The sequence below is a fragment of the Ailuropoda melanoleuca genome, chromosome 8 (genome assembly GCF_002007445.2).
Source record: "Ailuropoda melanoleuca isolate Jingjing chromosome 8, ASM200744v2, whole genome shotgun sequence".
Lineage (NCBI taxonomy): Eukaryota > Metazoa > Chordata > Mammalia > Carnivora > Ursidae > Ailuropoda > Ailuropoda melanoleuca.
In genome coordinates, this window is record NC_048225.1 from 91,769,413 (window position 1) to 91,791,745 (window position 22,333).

Below are 22,333 nucleotides of genomic sequence, written 5' to 3' on the forward strand. Positions count from 1 at the left end.
GATCCCTATCTTGTCACTCCTCTGCTCAATATCCCTCAACCACTTCCTAGCTATTCAGAATAACAATCAAGTGTTTGGGGCACCTGAGTGGCTCAGTTGGTTAAGGGTCTGACTCTTGATTTCAGCTCAGGTCATGATCTCAGGGTTGTGCGATCCAGCCCCTCACTGGGCTCCACACTGAGCCTGAAGCCTACTTGAGATTCTCTCTCTCCCACTGCCCCCTAACCCCTGCATGTGCTCTTAAAAAAAAAAATTGGGGCGCCTGGGTGGCAGAGCGGTTAAGCGTCTGCCTTCGGCTCAGGACATGATCCCGGCGTTATGGGATACAGCCCCACATCAGGCTCTTCCACTATGAGCCTGCTTCTTCCTCTTCCACTCCCCTGCTTGTGTTCCCTCTCTCACTGGCTGTCTCTATCTCTGTCAAATAAATAAATAAAATCTTAAAAAATAAAAAATAAAAAAATAAAAAAAATTATTCATATATATATAGTTCCTAAAGTGGCCTATTAAGACTACAGAGGATCTTCCCACCTCTAAGCTCTTCCCATTCTGCTCCGGCCACAGTAACCTTGCTGTTTCTTATACCCTAAGTACACTCTTGGCTCCAAGCCTGTTTGTTCTCTCTCGCTGAGATACTCTTCCCTCGCATACCCGCAATGCTCCCCCTCTCACTTCCTTCAGGTCACTGGCCAAACGTCCCTTTCTTAATGAGGTGACCACTCTAGATAAAGTAGTAACCCCCCACCTCACCCTCTGGCATCCCCTTTTCCCTTCTTTTATTTAACTTTTCACCATAGAACTCATCTCTATCTGACATATATTTACTTGTGTATTTGCTTACTGTCTGTTCTGCCTCTCAGTGTAAGCTCCATGTGGGTAAAGTCTTCATCAGTTTTGGTCACTGCCATGTTAGAACTAAGCCCGTATCCCAGTAAGCACCAATATATTTCTGACTAAATGAATTAAAAATGGAAAGAGAATGAGTCCAAGAGACTTATGTGAATCTTGAATTGTCCTATAAGCAGAAGGAAGCTAAAGCCACAAATCATAAATATTCAAGCATTCATATTAGAGAAAACAATTGTTCAACACTTATTTTTCAAGAATAGCTATTTACACATACAAAAGTAATGTGTGTATGATATACGCACAACTTCTAACTCATAGAGGTAACAGATACCACTAATATGTAAGAGGGAGCATACTGCCCATCATACAGTTCACCTGATTGCTCAAGCTAAAGCCAAAAAATTCACCTAGATTCTTCTCTCCCTAACCTAGAATCTATCACAGGTCCCACTGAGTCTACCCTCAAAGCATAGCGGCTAGAACCCCAGAAAGCCATGCCATCATCACCTCTTGTCTACACTATTCACTGCTAGTTTACTATTCCTTGCCTGTTTATAATCCATTCCCTAAACAACAGCCAGAGTGATCTTTTAAAAAATGTAAATAGATCTTGCCACTGCTTTAGATATCCAATGGTTTCCCAATGCACTTGAATAAAAGCCAAAGTCCTTTTCCTGCAGTACGAGACTCCTGCCTATTTCCCCAAGAGCCTCATATACCACGATTGCCCTCACCCACTACACTCCAACCAAATGGTCTCCTTTCTTGATTATCAGATACTGTTTTGCCTCTGATTTCCTACACTGCTCCCTGTACCTAGAATGTGCTTCCCAATTACATCCAAATGGTTATTTCTTTTGTCATTCAAAACTCCTCTAAAATGTCACCTTTTTGGAGCAGGCTTCCTTGACTACCTCATCTAAAGTAGTCTCCCAGTAGTTCTTTTTAAAGCTCACTGTGTTAGAGACCAGCAGTCCCTACTATTAGTCAATATTATCATGCTCTTTGGTTTTCTGTATGACTCGTCACAAGAATGTAAGTTTCAAAGAGGCAAGCTCTCTTCCTGTCTTGTTCACCAAAGAGAGTCTAGTACATAATACATGCTCAATAAATTTGCTGAATATTAATGAACCTACAGTCCCTATTTGCACTATAATTTAATATCTTTGTGTTATAAAATCTTCTTAAAATCAAACAGCAGACACCTGAAATAAAAAGTCAAAAAGAGACCCTCCCCCACCAAGTTTAAATAATCCAGGACAGATTCAATATCATGTAGCCATTCAAAGTCAGCTGTGGCCAACAATAAAGGAAAAGAAACTTGGTAAAGATAACCTAAATCTAGACATATGGCTTTCAAATAGATTATAAAGATTTTCTCAGTATTAAAGTAAAATAATGTTGAAATACCAGCCTTAAGGGGTATAAGAGAAAGTGAGAAGATGGGAGAAGAAAAGCTGAAGTGTGTTCTGGAGAAGGAAGAGAAAGAGCAGGAAGAAGATGCAAATAGCAGAGGCAAACTAGAATCGAAAATTTGCCACAGATAATCTCCAACATGAATAATCCACACTGGGTAATAGAATATTGACTATAATTACATTCATCCTACTGACCTTGTTCTAAATTATTATGGATTATTACTACGCAAGTTATTTTGTTCCACACCAGAGGTGGCTGTATTTCGCTATCAGATGACATGACCTCTAATTCAATAATGTCTGTAATGCACTGGTATCCTCAGATAAAAGCTGTCTATAATGTCTGAACAAAGGTGAATTAGTTATCCAATTCACACACGCAATTAACTCTCTTAATACCTGAGAGACCATGGAGCCCTTCTGAATTTCCTATTAAATACTACATATGGAGGTCTTCCCTCCATCTGTAGTTATCTTGTGCTGTACTTCATAATAAACAATATTAATAGTTTATTGCCCCATCAAAAATCTTGCATTAGTTATCATAAAAGACCTCATTCCACAAAGCAATGACTCATTTTCCTGGGAAAATGCATTAAATTCAAATGCCATGCCTATTAGTAAAACACAACAGTTCTTTATTCTCAGTAATGTAAAAATAGAAATAACACCTTCATGAAACATGGAAAATAATTTAAATTTTTTTTACTGTTTTAAAAACACCTCTTAAGGCCAAAAGGCAATATTTATTATGCGGATTTATATTTATATGCTGTATTCAGTCATTCTAAATAAAAGACTATTTATTTAAATTCAGGTGTTAAAGGGCAAAAACAAATCAAAACATAGTATTTTTTTGCCACCTGTTCCCTCTACCATGAGCTGAAATTTTATGAATAGTTTGAAGGCAGAGCACCATGCCTCCACTTTGTACCCATATGTGATGCCAATGGCTGTATTCGTAAAAACCCAGATCAGAATAACTAGGTAATGTCAAATGTTAAGCAAATACCCATGCATTCTAAAAAAGGAGGTAATTAATTAATTCTTCAGGGGATGCTTTTTATTTTTGTCATCTAACATTAATGTATCCTTTTAGCAGAGAACAAAAGAACAAAATAAAATCCCTAAAATAAAACGCAGCTCTTGTAGCACACATTCACCTTAACATGCTCATCACAGTAGCTCAATTCTAGGAGAAAGTAGTTATGTATATCTAAGAATGTTACTGTAGTTCAAATGAAATCTGCTGTTCACCTGGGTTTTCATTCACAACTCAAAGAGATCCAATGAGGAAACAGTTTCTTACATGTGTTTCGTATGTTTCATCTGCCCATGCAATGACAGAAGTAAACAGACGTTATAGACACTGAAAAGCTAAGTAGATGACACTCTTTGCTCTGTAAACAATTTAAACCACAAACTAACCTTCCGCGTGCTGCAGCACAAGAAATACGGACTCCTCAGAAATGATGTACTTGTGCAGACACACCATGTTGGGCACACAGCGGGGGATGATGGTCTTTCTGTTCCGGCTGTATTCACTGCTTTTCCTTAGACCCTGACAGAGAACAAAAAGGTCAGTTGTACCCTCAGTTGCCTTTGGAGCCTGCTGTGCTCTGTGTTTATCAACCAAACTAATCTATCCGAGTTACTCTGGGCTTCAGAGAAACCACTCATCTGCTGCTCTATGCCCCTCAGTCCCTGGAGGCTCTGCTGATGGCATCTGGCATGAATCCAGAGAACGGAAGATGCCACAAAGCTGCCATTAAAATCAATTACGTGGGTCAGTGTTTTTATTAGAGATGTTCTCAAACTAAGTCATCAGGATGACATGCACTTATTTCTCTATGACCTTTTCTTAAGTTTTATTTTACACACGTATCTATATATATATGTCTTTAATAAAGCAGTAGACACTGTGAGATCATTCAAATTTCGGAGACACAAAAGATATTCCTAGATTAAACAGGAGATCTGAAAATTTTATGCCAAAAAAAGTATAAAGACTACTTTAAGTCTTCTCCAAAGGAACAAGGTGAGTATAGTGTCTGGTATCAAAGCCTGGTTTAAAATCCGGGGAAATGCCAGTGATAAGGTATACGAAGAAAGAAATTTGTTTCACTATGTATCAATGTAACCTATTGCCATGCTGTAAGTAAAAGTATCTGAAAAAAATATAAAACTAATCTGAAATTGATTATTTCTAGATGCTTATGGAAATTATTAAATTAGGATATTTTAGAATATGTACTGTCACAATCCATTTCAATTCTGAAATTACAAAATCAGAAATTAGAAATGAGTTATACAAAGAAATAGAATTGAATTTAGATTAAAAAAAAAGACAGAAAGACAGACAGAGGACCAGGGATGTAGATAACACTTTCCCAAATACCTGAAACAGAGACTTAAAGGCAAAATTTCAGCTCTTTGGGGCTATAATCCTAATTACAGGTACAAGTCTGTGCAATCTTCACAAATGATACAAAATGTATTAGAGATGTGTTTAAAGTACACACTATATATTTAAACAGCAGGGAATGAGTCTTCGACTTATCCAAACTATCACCTCTATACTCTATAACTTCAAACTCTTTTTAAATGTATGCTATAATATATTTATCAACTGTGATAAAGAACAGAAAGTAAAATAAATATAGATCACCACAAACATAAGAGAACATCCAATCACCCAGGAAAAAATATTAAATATTTTTTCTTTCAGAAGCATAATTTGGAAAATTAATGCCTAAATTCATTAAATATACAAATTTCTACTTACTTTTAAAATGAATGTCTGTTCTGTCCTTGTGTCCATTACAAGTAAAACCTACATAAAAGACATGAGTAATAACTTACTCACGGTACAATGAAACATTGACTTGTAAGTTTTTGAAACTATAAGGGTTTGGGGGTAAATGCTGGAACTGACTCCACCAAAACTGTTAATATCTAAATGGGTTTTTTTTTTAAGCCACCAAATCACAGGATTAAAACAGTCTCTAAAGTAGGTTTTATTATAGTTTCCTCTTCTAAAAATTCCATATTTTAGAAACATTTCTATGTTTTCCTAGATTTGTTTTAAAATACATTGTTTAGGGGGTGCCTGGGTGGCTCAGTGGGCTAAAGGTCTGCCTTTGGCTCAGGTTAAGATCTCAAGGTCCTGGGATCGAGCCCCACATCAGCTCCCTGCTCAGCAAGGAGTCTGCTTCTCCCTCTCCCTCTCCCCCACTGCTTGTGCTCTCTCTCAAATAAATAAATAAAATATTTTTAAAAAATAAAATAAAATATATTGCTTAAAAGGAAAAATTATTTTACACAAAGAATTTTTCCTCATAGAACATATATGGTTAAGAAGAAGTAAAAAAAAAATTACAAGCATTGCTGAAGTCTCATTTTTCTTCTTAAAATCCTTGACATAGCAATGTCGTATAACGTGATCTCAATAACGCGGCTCCAACTTAAGACTCCTTTTGGTACTGCTTTCTCCATCCAAGGCTTATCCTAGCTCCTCTTTTTCCATTGGCAAATCCTGTCAGCTCTATGTTCAAAATGTATCCAAAATGTGAACTCACTTGCACAGCTATTACCCTGATCCAAAGATTTACCCGGATTATAATAATGGCCTCCCAACACATTTCTCTCCTTCCTTATTTGCTGCCCTATGGTCTACTCTCTAAAGAGCAGCCAGTGTTTTCTTTTAAAAACATAAGTTCCACCATATCACTCCTCTCATTCAGAAAATAAAGCCTAAGTCCAAAAAATTATCTCAAGACCATGCATGATCTCACACATCACCCCCTCAGACTATCTCCTCCCCCAACCCATCTTGATGGATGGAAGGAATGACTAGAGATACAGAATGATTCAACCATGTTACTATTTTATTATCTTTGAGACACTATAGCAGCAGTGCAAACTTTTTCTATAAAGATCCAGACAGTAAAGATTTTAGGCTTTGCCGGCCCACGCGGTCTCTGCTGGAGCTCTTCATCTCTGCCACAGCAGCACAAAAGCAGCCACTATCTGAAATGGGCCGTGTCTGGAGTATTTACATCACAGACACCTGCAAACACTGTAAACAGGGCTTTGGGTTTCCCCTCCAGAGAGCTGAGAGTCAAGGATGAAAAGATGTCAAGCTTGGGAAAACGAAAGAATGGTGAGAAAATGGGGGAGCAGCCTGAGGAGAAGACGGTAAATTCCATGTTAGACACGATGAATTTGAAGTGATGGTGACCACTTCATCTCTGAACTCCCTTACAAGTGTTTGACCAACACTAGGTAAGTCTCCATTTAAATTCAATTGAATATTCCCACAGATATCTTCTGAACTCACCTCTTCCTCTTCTCAAAGCCCTGTCCCCACTAGAAATAAAACCAAATCCTGTTTCTCCTCCTACGGTACTGAATAACACCACCATCCATGTAACACGCCCACCACCAAAAAGCTCCCTCAGTCACTATGAATCCTCCCGTCCCCTACCTTTATAACCAGTGACCAAGTCCACTACCTATCCACCCTCTACTCTGTTTACCTACCATGTACTAAGTGTTTACTATGTGCTATGCTTTAGCCATCAATGTTAATTCTCTCAACTACCCGATACGATAATTTTACCCTTACTACTCTAAAAGTGAAGACATGAAAACTTCATCTGCAGAAGCTATAATGGCAGATAATAACAGCATCTACCATTCGTGAGAATTTCAGTGACATCATCTTATAAAAGTGTTGGGATACCCACTTGTTACTATTATTGCTATGGGTGTTATTGCTGCTTCTCCTGACATGTCCCCCCCACCCCCAGCCCCTTATCAAGCAAGTACTCATCCTCCATATTCAGCTCAAGTAACACTGATTTTCTGCATTCTTTGTTCTCCCACTGTATACAGTACCAACCCTTTCGATTTGATTTTTTTGTTCACATGTGTATTTCTCAACCAGATTTCAAGTTTTTTATGGGCATAGTGTAGGCAGAATAATGGTCGCCAAGGATGTTCATACCTTAATCTCCAGAACCTATGAATATGTTATATTCCTGGCAAAAAGGACTTTGCAGATGTAATTAAGATACAGACCTTAAAACAGATTATCTTGGATTATCAGAGCGGGCTCAATCAAATCCCATGAACCCTGAAAAGCAGAGAACTATCTCTGGCCAGAAATGGAAACACAGAAATGATATGGCAGAAGGGGAAATCAGAGAGATTTGAAGTATGAAAGGGATACGCGGTCGCTGGCGCTAAGATACAGACGCCCACATGTCACCACTGGGGATGGGCCTCTGGGAGCTCATAGGAAGCATGAGAAGGAGCAGACAGCTTCTAGAAGTAAAGACCAGTCTTTGGCTGATAGCCAGTAAGGACAGATTCAGTCCTACCACTGCAAAGAATTCAACCTACAACCTGAATGAACTTGGAAGTGGATTTTTCCCCAGAGCCTCTAGTAAGGAACACAGCCCTGCCAGCACCTTGATTATAGCCCAATGCAACCCATGTCAGACCTCTGGTCCAAAGAACTCTGACATAGTCAAAGAAAGACAAATACCATATGATTTCACTCAGATGTGGAATTTAAGAAACAAAACTGATGAACATAGGGGAAGGGGAAGAAAAATAACATAACACAAAAACAGAGAGGGAGGCGAACTCTAAGAGACTCTTAACTATACAGAACAAACTGAGGGTTACTGGAGGGAAAGGGGGTGTGGGGATGGGGTAACTGGGGGATCAGCATTAAGGAGGGCACTTGATGTAATAAGCACTGGGTGTTACATGCAACTGATCAATCACTAAATTCCGCCCCTGAAACTAATAATAGACTATATGTTAACTAACTTGAATTTAAATAAAATCTAGAAAAACAAAGCAAAATAAAACAAAAACCAAAGAACTCTGACATAATAAATTCAGTTGTTTTAAGATGCTAAGGTTGTGGTAATTTGTTATGACAGCAATAGAAAACTAATACAGGGCAGAAATTATATTTCTTCCAACATATAACACATCCCTCTCCCATGGTAAATGCTCAATAAACACATGTGAACAAATTTAGGTGTAAATATTTAGAAGACAGATGTCAATATGTGAATAGAGCTTAGGACTAAGTTGGGACTGGAGATTTACATTTGAGCATTCTCCATCAAGACAGCAGCTAAAAACATGAGACTGTACCTCCAATGAAGTGCTTACTTTACACCTGGCACTATGCTGGGTTTCAAAGAATTAAATCATATAATGCATTCAACAATCCGATGAGATAGGTATTTATATTTTTTTCCTTTGTGACTGGCTTTTTTTTTTAAATTAAAATACAGTTGACACAACATTTTATTAGTTTCAGGTACACAACATAGTGATTCAATAATCATATACACTATGACATGCTCACCACAATAAGTGTAGTTACCATCTGTCACCATACGAAGTTATTACAATATTATTGACTATATTCCCTATCTGTCCTTTTTATTCCTATAATTTATTTTATTTTATAACTGGAAGTCTAGATGTCTTAATTCCCTTCACCTATTTCACCTATACCCCCTCATCACACCTCCTCTCTGGCAACCACAAATTTGTATCTCTATATTTAGGAGTCTGTTATTATTTTGTTGCTTGTTCACTTGTTTTGTTTTTTAGATTCCACATACAAGTGAAATCAAATGGTATTTGTCTTTCTCTGATTTATTTCAGTTAGCATAATACCCTCTAGATCCATCCATGTTGTCATGAAGGGCAAGATTTCACCCTTTTGGGGGCTAAGCAATATTCCATTGTTGTACGTGTAACCACATCTTCTTTATCCATTCATCTATAGACAGACACTTAGGTTGCCTCCATATCTTGGTTATCACAAATAATGTTGCAATAAATATGCAGGGTGCATGTAATCTCTTCAAATCAGTGTTTCCATTTTCTTCAGATAAATACCCAGCAGTGGAATTACTGGATTGTACAGTATTTCTATTTTAATTTCTTGAGGAACCTCCATGCTGTTTTCCACAGAAGATGTACCAATTTACATTCCCCAACAGCGCATGAGTATTCCCTTCTCTCCACATCCTTACCAACACTTGTTATTTCTTGTCTTTTGGATATTAGCCATTCTAACTGGTATGAGGTGATACTTCCTTGTGGTTTTGATTTACATTTTCATGATGATAAATGCTGTTGAGCATGTTTTCTTATGTCTGCTGGCCACCTATGTCTTGGGGCAAATGTCTATTCAGGTCTTCTCCCATTTCTCAATCAGATTTTTTTTTTTTTTGGTGTTGTGTTGTAGGAGCTCCTTATATATTTTGGATATTAACCCCTTATCAGATACATCATTTGCAAATATCTTCTTCCATTCATTAGGCTGCCTTTTCATTTTATTCTGGGTCTCCTTCTCAGTGCATAAGCTTTTTAGTTTTATGTTGTCCCATTTGCTTACTTTTACTTTTGTTTCCCTTGCCTGAGGAGACAGATCCAAACAAATATTGCTAAGGCCGATGTCCAAGAATTTACTACTTATGTTTTCTTTTACGAGTTTTATGGTTTCAGGTCTTACATTTAGGTCTTTAATCCACTTTAAGTTTATTTTCAGGTATGGTGTAAGAATGTGGTCCAGTTTCATTCTTTTGCATGTAGCTGTCCAGTTTTCCCAACACTGTTTACTGAAGAGACTTTCTTTTCCCCATTGCATATTCTTGCCTCCTTTGTCATAGATTCATGGACCATATAAGCATGGGTTTATTTCTGGGCTCTCTATTGTGTTCTATTGATCTACTGTTCTATTGATTGTCTGTTTTTGTACCAGTACTGTACCATTTTGATTATCAGAGCTTTGAAGTATAGTTTGAAATCTGGGATTGTGATACCTCCAGTTTTGTTCTTCTTTCTCAAGACTGCTTTGATTATTTAGGGTCTTCTAGGATTCCATACACACTTTATAATTATTTGTTCTAGTTTTGTGAAATATACTATTGGTATTTTCATAAGGACTGAACTGAAACTATAGATTTCTTTGGGTAGGACGGACATTTTAACAATATTAATTCTTGTAATCCATGTGCATGGTGTATCTATCTTTACATTTATTTGTGTCATCTTCAATTTCTTTCATCAATGTCTTATAGTTTTCAGAGTACAGGTCTATCACTTTTTTGGTTAAATTTATCCCTAGGTATTTTATTCTTTTTGATGCAATTGTAAATGAGATGGTTTTCTTAATCTCTCTTTCTGCTAGTTTGTTATTAGTGTACAGAAACACAACAGATGTCTGTATATTGATTCTGTATCCTGCAACCTTACTGAATTCATTTATTAGTTCTACGAGTTTCTTGGTGGAGTCATTAGCATTTCCTATATACAATATCCTGTCATCTGCAAATAATTTTTACTTCTTCTTTACCAATTTTGATGCCTTTTATTTCTCATTCTTGTCTGATCGCTGTGGCCATCTAGTACTATGTTGAATTAAAATGGTAAGAGTGGACATCTTTGTCTTTTTCCTGACCTTAAAGGAAAAGCTTTCAGCTTTTCACCACTGACTATGAGGGTAGCTTTGGGTTTTTTTTTATCATGAATGTATGAATTTTGTCAAATGATTTTTCAGAAGTTGGTATATTTTTATTAACCAATTTTACAGATGAGGAAAACATAAAACTGTTAACCTGTCCATGCTCCCAAAGCTAAAAGTCGGTAGAGGTGAAATTTAAAACCTAGCAGTCTGGCTCCAGGGTTCTTCCTCCGTTAACTATTAAGCTATATTTACATCTGAATTTGAAAATTATACATAGCTGTAATATCAAGGGTATATAAGACAACAACTAAAAGTAGGGGGAGAAAAGTAAAAAGAAAAACAGAAAATATTAAATGGTTCAGGTGTCGGGCAAAGAGAATACTTGATGGGAGTAATCATCTGTCCTAAACAACAAAGAGAAGCCACTGAGAATCAATTACTGCCTAAGGCAGTTAGGAAATTGTTGGTAACTTTCAGTACTGCTGGGTGATAAGAAAATGGAGACAACTTATATAAATCTTTCAATAGAGAAGTATGCCAAAAGAAGGAAAAACACTAAAATGAAAGTTAACAGGATCATCAGGTTCAAACTACTTTCAGATAGAGTAGATCTATTCTCCCCATAATTTCCCTTTGAGCTATATTCAACACCAATGTTGAATCTCCAAAGCATGGAATCACATTCAAAGAACTTGAGCCTTGAGATTTAAATTAACGCATCATATGTGCAAAAAGAGGCACTTCGGCCCTCTCTCTGCAAAGGACGGTTTAATGAACCTCAATTGAGTCTGTGAAGAAAAGTAGTGTTCCTTAAATCCTCTTTGTTTTTATACCAAGTTGTGACTCTTTTAAGCCACTCACCAGAATGCCAATCCTATTTAAATAAGATACATCTATATGATGTACTTCATTAAGTAAAAGGTATGAAAGATGTACAAAGGAAAGAATTTCAATTTCCTACCAGGAACCTCTTAATTGGCTTAACAGAATATGCCTACATAAATCAGGAGTGATATCTCTTTGCTGATCTTACGTAGCCATGAAGCATGAAGTGGATCAGATAAAAAGGCCAAATTAAGATAGATAAACATGGCTGGGAAGTACTGCTCTGTTTACATTTACTTTCTTCTCCTACCAAGTTTGTTTGCAACTAGACAACGTTCACATTGAGGCAATAAACACAAGAACATATGTGATTTTTTTTTAAATGTGCCCTTTGACTGTCAATTTCTCCCAAACAGGTGTTGGCTAAATGATTATAAATTGGCCTCTGGATACACCTCTTCAACTGAGCCATACAGGGCTGGTGATAATATAATTAGACCTAAAAACATCAGGCTGGTGAATGCTTTCCATCTGTTTGGCAATAATGTTTAGTTAACAATAGTCTTTAAAAGAAGCACCTTCAACTTCAGTTCTTAAAGTTATTTATAGAGCCATTCTTAACACACCAGCACTCCTGCTAACAAGAGCTCTAGCCACTTGGAAATTATTAGCCATACGGCCGTCTACAATGAGAAACGACTGCATTTAACATCTGTATCTTTCCAAATTTACACGCTTCAACCTCATTTAAAGTCATTTCTTAATGAACAGGGCTACGGCACTGCATTAATATTATAGTTGCATGTACAAAGATCCTAAGGAGCCAAACATTTTTTTAATGCCAACAGTAGGCTAATCTGTAATGAAGCTGTCAGCATAAAGGACAAAATAATAGCTTCTTTAACCCTCAAACAGAATTTGTTCATTTGTGGACTAGAACACATCAATTTAAAAACTGCTCATGGGCTTGCTCACCTTTATAAAGACAAAAATCTAATTTGGTACTAATTTGATACAATTGTCTTTCCCATAAAAGGTTCCTAAAACCATCTTTTATTTCATGATAAAACAAGTGCTATAACTAAAACTGTCATGAAATAATTACCTTGGATAGCATACCTTATTGAGAGAATACAATTAATGTATTTCTCCCTTTCATTTTTCACACTCACTTATCAGCACTCTATTAGCATATGGTCTAACAGAAGAGATTATTCCATCTTTGCCTGTAGTAATGCATAGAATGACTGCTTCTAACTGGGGGAAAAAAGCAGACAACTTATTCCTTAAGGATCGGCCTCATCTGTTCTTCAATTCCACCAGCACAATGAGACTTGCCCACTTGTCTTTCCTAACGGTGGTAGGAAAAGCTCCAACTGATGATAATCTGGGTTTTTTCTGATGATAGAATAAGGAAGGCCTGATATTTAACTAGGTACCACTTCTGAGAAGACAGGAGGGGTGGGGAAGTATATCAAAGGCATCAAATGATGATTTCTTTTAAACATATGAAGAATAAATTTGGAGAAAAAAGAGAAATGATACTATAAAGACACTATCATTGCTGTGAGGAAGAGTGAAGACTTCCCTGTGGTGAGGATTAAGTGTCACTCTTAAATCTTTTTACATATTTAAATTAAATGTTGACATCCAAAGTATGAAAGTCTCTAAAAATTTCAGCTCCAATACCTTTAAAAAGAAAGATTACATGAGCAATTTGAGGGAACATCGATCTCTAATTTGGTGCCAGTTACTTCACAGGACTCCAGAACAATTAATAAAAGTTTTTAAAAATGTAAAAAAAAAAAAGTCTACAGAGGTAAATCATATTGGACAAACACAGCCTTTCCCTTAATGATATCACAGTACTATTCATGTTTGCTAGATATAATCTGAATGGACTTCAGTTGTGCAACTTATACTACTGGGAATTCACACATAAATCAACATAAGAGAAAAGAATAGGATCAACATAATAAAGAAGCCAGAGAAAATACAGAAGCCCAGTTCTGCAAGTTGGACAGTTTTTCTCAACAGAGTTTCAGATGGATAAGATTATGCTCACTGTACTCTGTTAAAAAACAAACTTAACCACTATTAAGTTATTAACTGAACTCATCTTGGCAGCATTACAGGAGCTAATAATGTTACTCTTCTGCAGAAATGGCTTTGAACAACAAACCCAGAGCACTAAATCTTTGCTTTCCCCCCCAATACCATGTGATGATAATCAAGTTATTTATATTTACTGCTAAAAACCCATCACATTTCACATGCTTAATATTGAAACTGTATTTCCACTCTTATTTAATTCTGTACCTTAATCTCAGGAGAGATCTCATAAAATTCCAAATACCAGAAAACAAGGAACAGTCCTAGGGGACCTTTAATACCAACAACTCCTCCCACTGGGCCCTAACTTTCTCTTTCTCTGACACCAAGAAAGCTAGTAACGTTCCTTGTACCACAGTCCAGCAACTCCAAAAGCAAAAGATGCTGAGCCTACGGCTTCTGTCCATCGAAGTCGTACTGTCAAGAGCATCAGCGTGAACAGACTGTGGAGAGGCACTTCTCTCATGTTACGTCATTACAACCATCTGTTCTTGATGGTCATACGCTCACAAAAGTATTTCACTGAGGAGAATTCAAATATGAAGAGTAAAATTTGACATGGACACTTGTAACCCTGGTCTAAAGGGTATTTTCATTTTACTACTCTGAAGGATCTATGTTTAGCAAAGCATAAAATGGACCCCTAAGATTTAAGGAAAACAAGCAAAAAAAAAAATCTGTACGGGTCTTACCAGTGTTTTATTTGTGCAAGAACTTTGAAGATGGCACATTATCATGAGGTAAGTGAACAAACAATCAAAAAGGATATTGCTTTGTGGATTGATGGCAAAGTCAAAAAATTACCAACCAACTCAGAACACACCGAAATATCTTTCTGAGGCAGGTTGAGTTCTTCAGGCTTCTATATAGCTAGAAATCTCTTCAAAGGTAGGAAACGAAAGACCAAGTCTACTAGGATTGTATGGAGGTAGTACTGAAGATCCACATTTCTTTCTCATTATTAAAATCCAAAATACCATATTCGAAGTATACTTTAAGCGTTCACAGAAACACATTTAACTCCTAAAAACATCTCCTATTTCGGTTTATCTAATATCTGTCTTAACTACAGGCAAATTGGGGCAGGAAAAGGGAGAAAAGAACCACATTAGGAAATGCAAGCAACACAACTAAGCTGATCATAAACTAATTTCTCTATAAGAAAACAACTAATTTTAGATTTCTTTAAATGCCCAGACATTTGCAAAGGTTTTAGTATGCTAATTTTTTAATTAAAAGATATTTCAGCAGTGAAAGCTCTTTCATATGCACTACTGATTCTTCATCAAACGTTAACTTTCCAACTTAACACCAGTATAGCCGGTGGCAGCCTGAAGGTTTACCATCTGCTGCTACCCAAAGTCACTGTGGCCACCTTCAGAACATATGCATCAAAGCCTGAAGATAAGAGGCTGCCTAATACTGCCTAAGTCAGCATAAGGGGGATGACGAACCCAGAGGCAGGCAACAGGCAAGCTACCAGAAAATACAGAACATCATGAACCGTCAGTCACCTCTTAGAATACGTACCCAAGGTCACAGGGGACTCTAGTGGCTGAACAAAAAGACAAGAGAAATACTCCCTCTAATGGGATTTACTTAAGTAAATTAAGTAAATGTGATGATTTTTTTCCCTTAAAAAAGGGGGAGGGGGTTAGTCATAAAGTCACCAATAATTCTATTCAAAATAAGCATACAATGCATAAAATGACATAAAAAAAAGCTAAGGTGTTTTAATCAGTCTATGAATAATAATAAAGGTATTTTTTTATGCAGTCATAAAATAAGGTTTTTGTTCTGAAAGGTTTGTTTTCTAGGTACCATCATACCCACAATCCAAATGTTACCCAAGGAAAATGTATATTTTGAGATGAGGTTTAATAATATCTACAAAAAAAGCAATTAAAAACCCTGATTTTTGGCTACTCAAAAATGTCATTTATTAAGGTAATGATTCTATTTGCCACAATACTTTATACAGAAACAAAATATTGTAGTGTCTTTTAAAATATTAAAAACAGAGAATCTCAAGAACCTGGCTATATTCAATCATAATATTGGATAACCAGCATATATTCATCTTGAAACAAATGGACTAATATGAAGTTTTCCCGTACGTCATCTTTGCTTTCTGGGGTTTGTGGGTTTTTTTCCGCGTTTTAAATTCAATTAGGAGAAAAATCAATATAGAAAATATTTTTTAGAAAATAATACCAAAAGCATCTTTTAATTCTTGGCTTTAAAATGGCAACAGATGTATCTGATTTATAGTAACTGTAATCTTAATCCAGATTTTTAAAACTTCTTCAAAGCTTCTGTAGGGAATTAGTCATAAATTAATTTAAAACTAGGGCATTATTAAGCATTTATGCACCATAAGAACTGGCATAATGAAGCCCATTTGTCCTGCCCTCTATTTAAAGTGAATATAGCCCTAATCTGTTGAGTGCAACTATCTGTGGTCTCCATAACCTAATACAACACTGTATTGTGTGTGGATGCCCCACGTGAACTCAATTTACACCTTTGTATACTTAGGAACTTCAATAATAATCACGGTGATTTTTTAAAGATTCATAGCTTGTCACTGTGATAGCTAAAAATAAACGTTACCAGAATAACTTTATCTTTGAAGACATGTTATGAATATATCATGAATCATAATATTAGAAAAAGAAAATATGCATATTTTGGTGGAGCTAAAACAGATTTGCAAATACAAGTAATTTACTCAAAATGCAAAGGCCACTCATTCCTATAAAGTTTCATTCCTTCAAGAGGCACTGAAATAGGGTTGGCAAAGCTTATTTTCTTTGACAGACTATTATCAGGGTCAGAAAAGATAAAAAGGGCTCAAGGAATGTTTCTCCATTTCCCTAGATCTAGAAGTCACTTAGCCAAACCCCTGGATTATTCATCTTTAGCAAATAGCTAACTCTGGTCCTGCCCTAAAGCAATGCCAAAATATATGTTATTCTCTAGAAAATAATCCAGGAAGTAATTATTTCAACCACAAACATTAATTTAAAATCTTTTATATTCCTATTAGCCAAATGTCAATGAATGTAAGACATTCCTCAAAGATTTCTCCTACCTGGAAGGTGAGGTTAATGATTTAGTGAACAATAAAGTTATCACAAAAAAATCATTTACATACATATATGAAAAAAGAGTTTTACTTTGTATAATTTTTCAAATCCTAGGCCTATACATCTATCACTTCAGAAAACCTGTTTCCAAAGGACATGTGTCTTTGTAAGAAAACTGGATATAAATACAGCAGAAGGCAAAATATAAAAGACAGAAAAACTGGGTTTAAAACACATGTTGAAGAGCTAGGAAAAACATCCACTCAGGAGGCTCTTCTCAGATCCAAATGCTTTAAAAGCTAGAACTTTACACCTTTATCATTCTCATTGTGATTGTTTTCTGTTTTTGTGAAGCGACTTGCCCAAGGCCACAAAGAGATTATGCAAAAGAGAGGTTAAAACTCCGAAGTTCTGGGTTTTTGTGCCCAAGTTCAGCTCATGCCATTCAATTCCATAATGAAACCATTTATTCTATCTCTCTGATTTGAATTCTCAAGTTCACTTGGGATAATGATTTGACACTGTTAAATTTAGATGAAAATTCAATTAAAAGTAAGTCAGTTGTATTTAGCTTTAGATTCTATTTCCATTTCCTAGAAAAACCTAATACTCCAGTGCTGCTATAAACTGTATCAATTCATACTATGCTTTAGTATTTCCATTCTGCTGCACAATAGGCTCTATAAATATACTCAAATCAATTTATAGGCCCCGAAAACTGCAATTAAAAACACAAATATGTCCACATAGTTTTTACAAAGTATTCAGAATCAGTGCAGTATGCACACAGACAGTTACTAAATGGAACCTTATAATGGTAAGGACACAGAGGCTACATCTTCAAGTCAATCAATACATATCCAACTAAACTGCCAATGTCAAAGGGAGCCTGATTCCAATTCAGAAGAAAATGCCTCAAGAGCAAGAAAGCTTTAAATGCTATTATTTTTAAATACTGGGGGGGAGAGGGAGGCAGAGGGAGAGAGAATCTTGAGCAGGCTCTGCACCCAGCACTGAGTCAACCTAGGGCTCGATCAAAGGACCCTGATATGATCTGAGCCCAAATCAAGTCAGGAGCTTAAGACTGAGCCACCCAGACGCCCCTTTAAATGTTTTAAATGAGCTTTGTACTTCTGTAGCAGATGGAGTTGAACTTCTAGTACTGATTAAAATTTAACAGTGTTTTGGGGCGCCTGGGTGGCTCAGTTGTTAAGCGTCTGCCTTCGGCTCAGGGTGTGACCCCAGAGTCCTGGGATCGAGCCCCACGTCAGGCTCCTCCGCTAGGAGCCTGCTTCTTCCTCTCCCGCTCCCCCTGCTTATGTTCCCTCTCTCACTGGCTGTCTCTTTGTCAAATAAATAAATAAATAAAATCTTTTAAAAAATATATAAAAAAATATATAAAACATTTAACAATGTTTTCATATGACCTAGAAAATTTATTTAATGTAAGAATACAATGTATCCATGTTTTGAAAAATTCCAAAATATTTTACAGCACCTATGAAATACAAAGATACAACACTTATTCTCAAAACTACGAGTTCATGGACTGCAACAACCAACCCTGACAATAATCTATAGTGGACTCTGTGAGAGAGGGGAAGGGGGAGGGGAGCACGGAGAGGACAGTTTGGCAATTTTCCGTTCAAACTACCCTCTTACTGTGACCCTGCAGGTGTGGTATATTTTGAGGTGCAGATTCAGAGAGTATCTGAAATCTGAAAAAACACATAAATTGTTTCTTTTTGCTCCCTTTACCACTATCCAACAAGCATTTACTACATCCTTACTGCATGGACAATGTTGTATGTAGTTAGGCGTGATCAGAGAAAACAAAGAGGGGTAAGATATAGTCTCTGCCCTCTAGGGACAGGTTAACAATATATTTAAGGCAACTAAAGTCAAAGAGGTGAAAATAATATACAATAGAATGCTGAGCTTAATTCAAAGACAGAAAAGATGAGCATAGAGTTACTGAGGTAAGCTTCAGCTAAGTTTAAGAATGGACTAAATAGGGGAAGGTGGGTAGCGCAGTTGTTAAGCATCTGCCTTCGGCTCAGGGCGTGATGCCGGCGTTCTGGGATGGAGCCCCACATCAGGCTCCTCTCCTGGGAGGCTGCTTCTTCCTCTCCCATTCCCCCTGTGTTCCCTGTCTCGCTGGCTGTCTCTCTGTCAAATAAATAAATAAAATCTTAAAAAAAAAAAAAAAGAATGGACTAAATATGGATGGGCAAGAAGGAAGAACTGAACGGGCTGAAGAAGCTAGAGAGAGAGCATGCTCTCAAAGACTCCCACAGCCCTGTATATGCTATTCCTTCAGCCTAGAACACTCTTCTGTGAGCTAAGTCCTACCCCTCCCTCTTGTGTTTATTTGCTTACTCTAAGAAGCCTATGGAGAGCCCCAAGACAGGTGGCCCTCCGGTACGGTGTCACATTACCTTAGTGGACTTCTTCACCCAAAGCTCTTTTCACACTGGGTTAACTGCTGGTTTATTTATTTATATTCCCCACTGGATTATAAACTCTGAGAGGGTGGAGATAAGGTGTGTTTTGTTCACCACTGCATATCCCGTGGCTAATACCACATGTGACACATACCAGGAGCTCAATAAATATTTGTTGAATGAATAAATAAGGAAACAAAAATGGGAAAAAAAAAAAAACCATGCAGAGAAATGGTGAGGAGGTAGGTCAATTAGAATAAATGGTCTCCACTTTTTTTTGAGATAATGTGGGTAGGGAGGTATCATTTATTCATTGATTTTTCTCAACAATTTCATATATTGAGTATCTGTGTTTGACATGTTATAGAGACTGATTTTCCAAAGACCTGAATCTTGAGCACAGTATTTAGACTATTTTTCCTGTCTAATAGATGTCTGTAAATACTGTGCCAAAATAAAAATGTAAATTTTTTTTAAAAAACACAAAGAAAAACCCATGTTCATCTGAGGCATATGAAGGCTTGCTGGAGGCACAGAGGTAATATCAAAAGCTACCATACAATATGAATGAATGCTATGACAAATAAGCTCAAGACATTAAAAAGACACAGTAAAAGATATTTAAAATCAGACAGTANGGGCGCCTGGGTGGCATAGCGGTTAAGCGTCTGCCTTCGGCTCAGGGCATGATCCCCGCGTTATGGGATCGAGCCCCACATCAGGCTCCTCTGCTATGAGCCTGCTTCTTCCTCTCCCACTCCCCCAGCTTGTGTTCCCTCTCTCGCTGTCTCTATCTCTGTCAAATAAATGAATAAAATCTTTAAAAAAAAAAAAAAAGATATTTAAATCAGACAGTACAGGTGGCTCAGATGGTTAGGCGTCTGCCTTTGGCTCGGGTAGTGATCTCAGAGTCCTGGGATCGACCCCCATGTCGGGCTCCCGGCTCAGCAAGGAGTCTGCTTCTCCCTCTCCCTCTGCCTCTCCCCATGCTTGTGCTCTGTCGCTCTCTCTCTCAAACGAATAAATAAAATCTTAAAAAAAAAATGAGACAGTACAGGTAAGCAAGGGAGCCTTCCAAAAAAAGACAATAATCATGAATGAGATGAAATAAATGGAGGAAGAAAAGCAAAGGTCACTCCAGGCAGATACGTACATCATGAATGAAATCTACCCTGCAAGTTCCATAGTGCTGTAACCAGGAGAGCATGTCGTGGTGGTCTGGGGGTGGACTAGGGGCAAGTGGTGGACAATTTGAGAATCAACAGAGAAAATAAGGGCTAGATCACACAAGTCTTTGAAGCCTTAGCTATTAAGTTCAAACTTTCTCCTAAAAACTATGTGAAGGTATTGAAGGATTTTAAGCAAGAGAGTTTTTAGTTTTAGAAAGATCATTTTTCTAAAGGATCAGTTTTATGAATTATTCCGGCGGCAGTGTTTATGATGAACTGGAAGAAGATCGGACTGGAGGTAAATGACAGTACATCCTAAAGGGGGGATAAAGAAGATAATGTATACCTTTAAATTCACATATAATTTGGGATGCCTAAATTTTAACTTGAAACACAGCTGAAGGAAAGATGGGTTGGATGTTAATAGCAGTACCCAGAGGGTACTGGGTCAACCTGAAATGATTACTCTAGCTATATGTCACCCCAGGACTCATTGTCCTGTTTTGTTGAAAACATTTGTTAACAACGTGAAAAAGGTCAACAAAGGCATGTTGGTCAAAATTATGGATGCTGTGAGGTGTGAGAAGGGCTATACGATGTGTTAGATGTAACACTCTTAAATACAGGTCACCACCCGCTATAAAAATGTCACTAAATAACAGTAAAGACATTTTAAAAGATGCACAATGATGACTACAAAGAAAACATGAGGGGAGAGTGCAGGGGCCACTCTTAGGCAAAGGGGCTTGAGCGGTGGAATGCAGAAAGGGCCACAGTAACTCCCGGCTGAATACAGGCAGGCCCATCAGGTGACCCAGCTCAAAACAGCCATGGGCCCTAACTAACCAATGGGCTACTTACAACTAGGCACAGTTACGAAAAAAGGGAAGATTCCATCCGTGACCATACCTCCTCATCTTTCCCCTTTAAAAACAGCCTCCACCCACTGCCTGGCTGCAGACAGCCTCTCCTATGCTGTCCCTTGCGGTGGATTCAATAAACTTCTATCTCCTTTGCTCGGACCACTAGCTTCCACCTGATCATCGCCCCACATGGGGGCTCCCATCCAAACAAGAGGTGCCCCATTTAGACACCATAGACGTAAGAACAGATGGCAAAATTTTAGAATACAAAATACATGCTAATGTCTCTAGGTGGAAAAAGCAACAAAAAGCAAGCCAATTCCTGCTGCAGAAATCCAGAAATGAGAGGTACCAGCTTTTCCTGAAAACAAGACTGGGGAAAAAGTCTGTATTACTCTGTGCTACTGCACACCCAGCCAGGCCGCTGCCCTCCTCCTTGGCAGAAGACGAGAGGTTTATGCACTGAAATGTACAATCAGATACTACAGGTGCTGAAAGTGGAAATACTTGCAAAATCAGTGGACTCCTTCAAGTCTATTATAAAAATTAACAACTACATTAAAAAATTGTTTAGTAGCAAATTGTGAAAAACTGTTTTCTTTGAAGAATACCAGATTTAGGCTGCTAGAAGAGAGAGTTCAAAGCTGTCTATGTAATCTACTCCAGTATATTCCAACAATGCTAAAATGGGATTACTCAGAATCACTAGCACTGAAAACTACAACTAACTTTGTTGTGCTGTGAAAGTACAAAGGATATAAAAAGTTCTCTAATTATTAAAAAGAAACAAATCAACAATACTAAAGGCAAATCATAAAGAAAAAGAACAAGAAGATTAAAAAATTTAACATCATACGTAAAATTAAAAAGTAAATTGATGGGGGCGCCTGGGTGGCACAGCGTAGTTAAGCATCTGCCTTTGGCTCAGGGCGTGATCCCAGCGCTCTGGGATCGAGCCTCACATCAGGCTCCTCTGCTATGAGCCTGCTTCTTCCTCTCCCACTCCCCCTGCTTGTGTTCCCTCTCTCGCTGGCTGTCTCTATCTCTGTCGAAGA

At 37.4% G+C, this 22,333-nt stretch overlaps 1 protein-coding gene across 8 annotated transcripts in view; it reads right to left on the bottom strand.

Annotated features, from left to right (window-relative positions):
- Positions 1-22,333, bottom strand: part of RPS6KC1 (ribosomal protein S6 kinase C1) — a 201,582-nt gene that overhangs the window by 39,867 nt on the left and 139,382 nt on the right. For 7 of the 8 annotated variants that reach the window (XM_034666861.1, XM_034666865.1, XM_034666858.1 and 4 more), the window contains 2 exons: positions 5,053-5,100; positions 3,696-3,828 (listed from right to left, as the gene is read on the bottom strand). In XM_034666861.1, coding sequence (XP_034522752.1) covers positions 3,696-3,828; positions 5,053-5,100 — 181 coding nt within the window. The remainder of the gene's footprint in view (positions 1-3,695; positions 3,829-5,052; positions 5,101-22,333) is intronic. The other variant, XM_034666859.1, reaches the window with a different exon arrangement.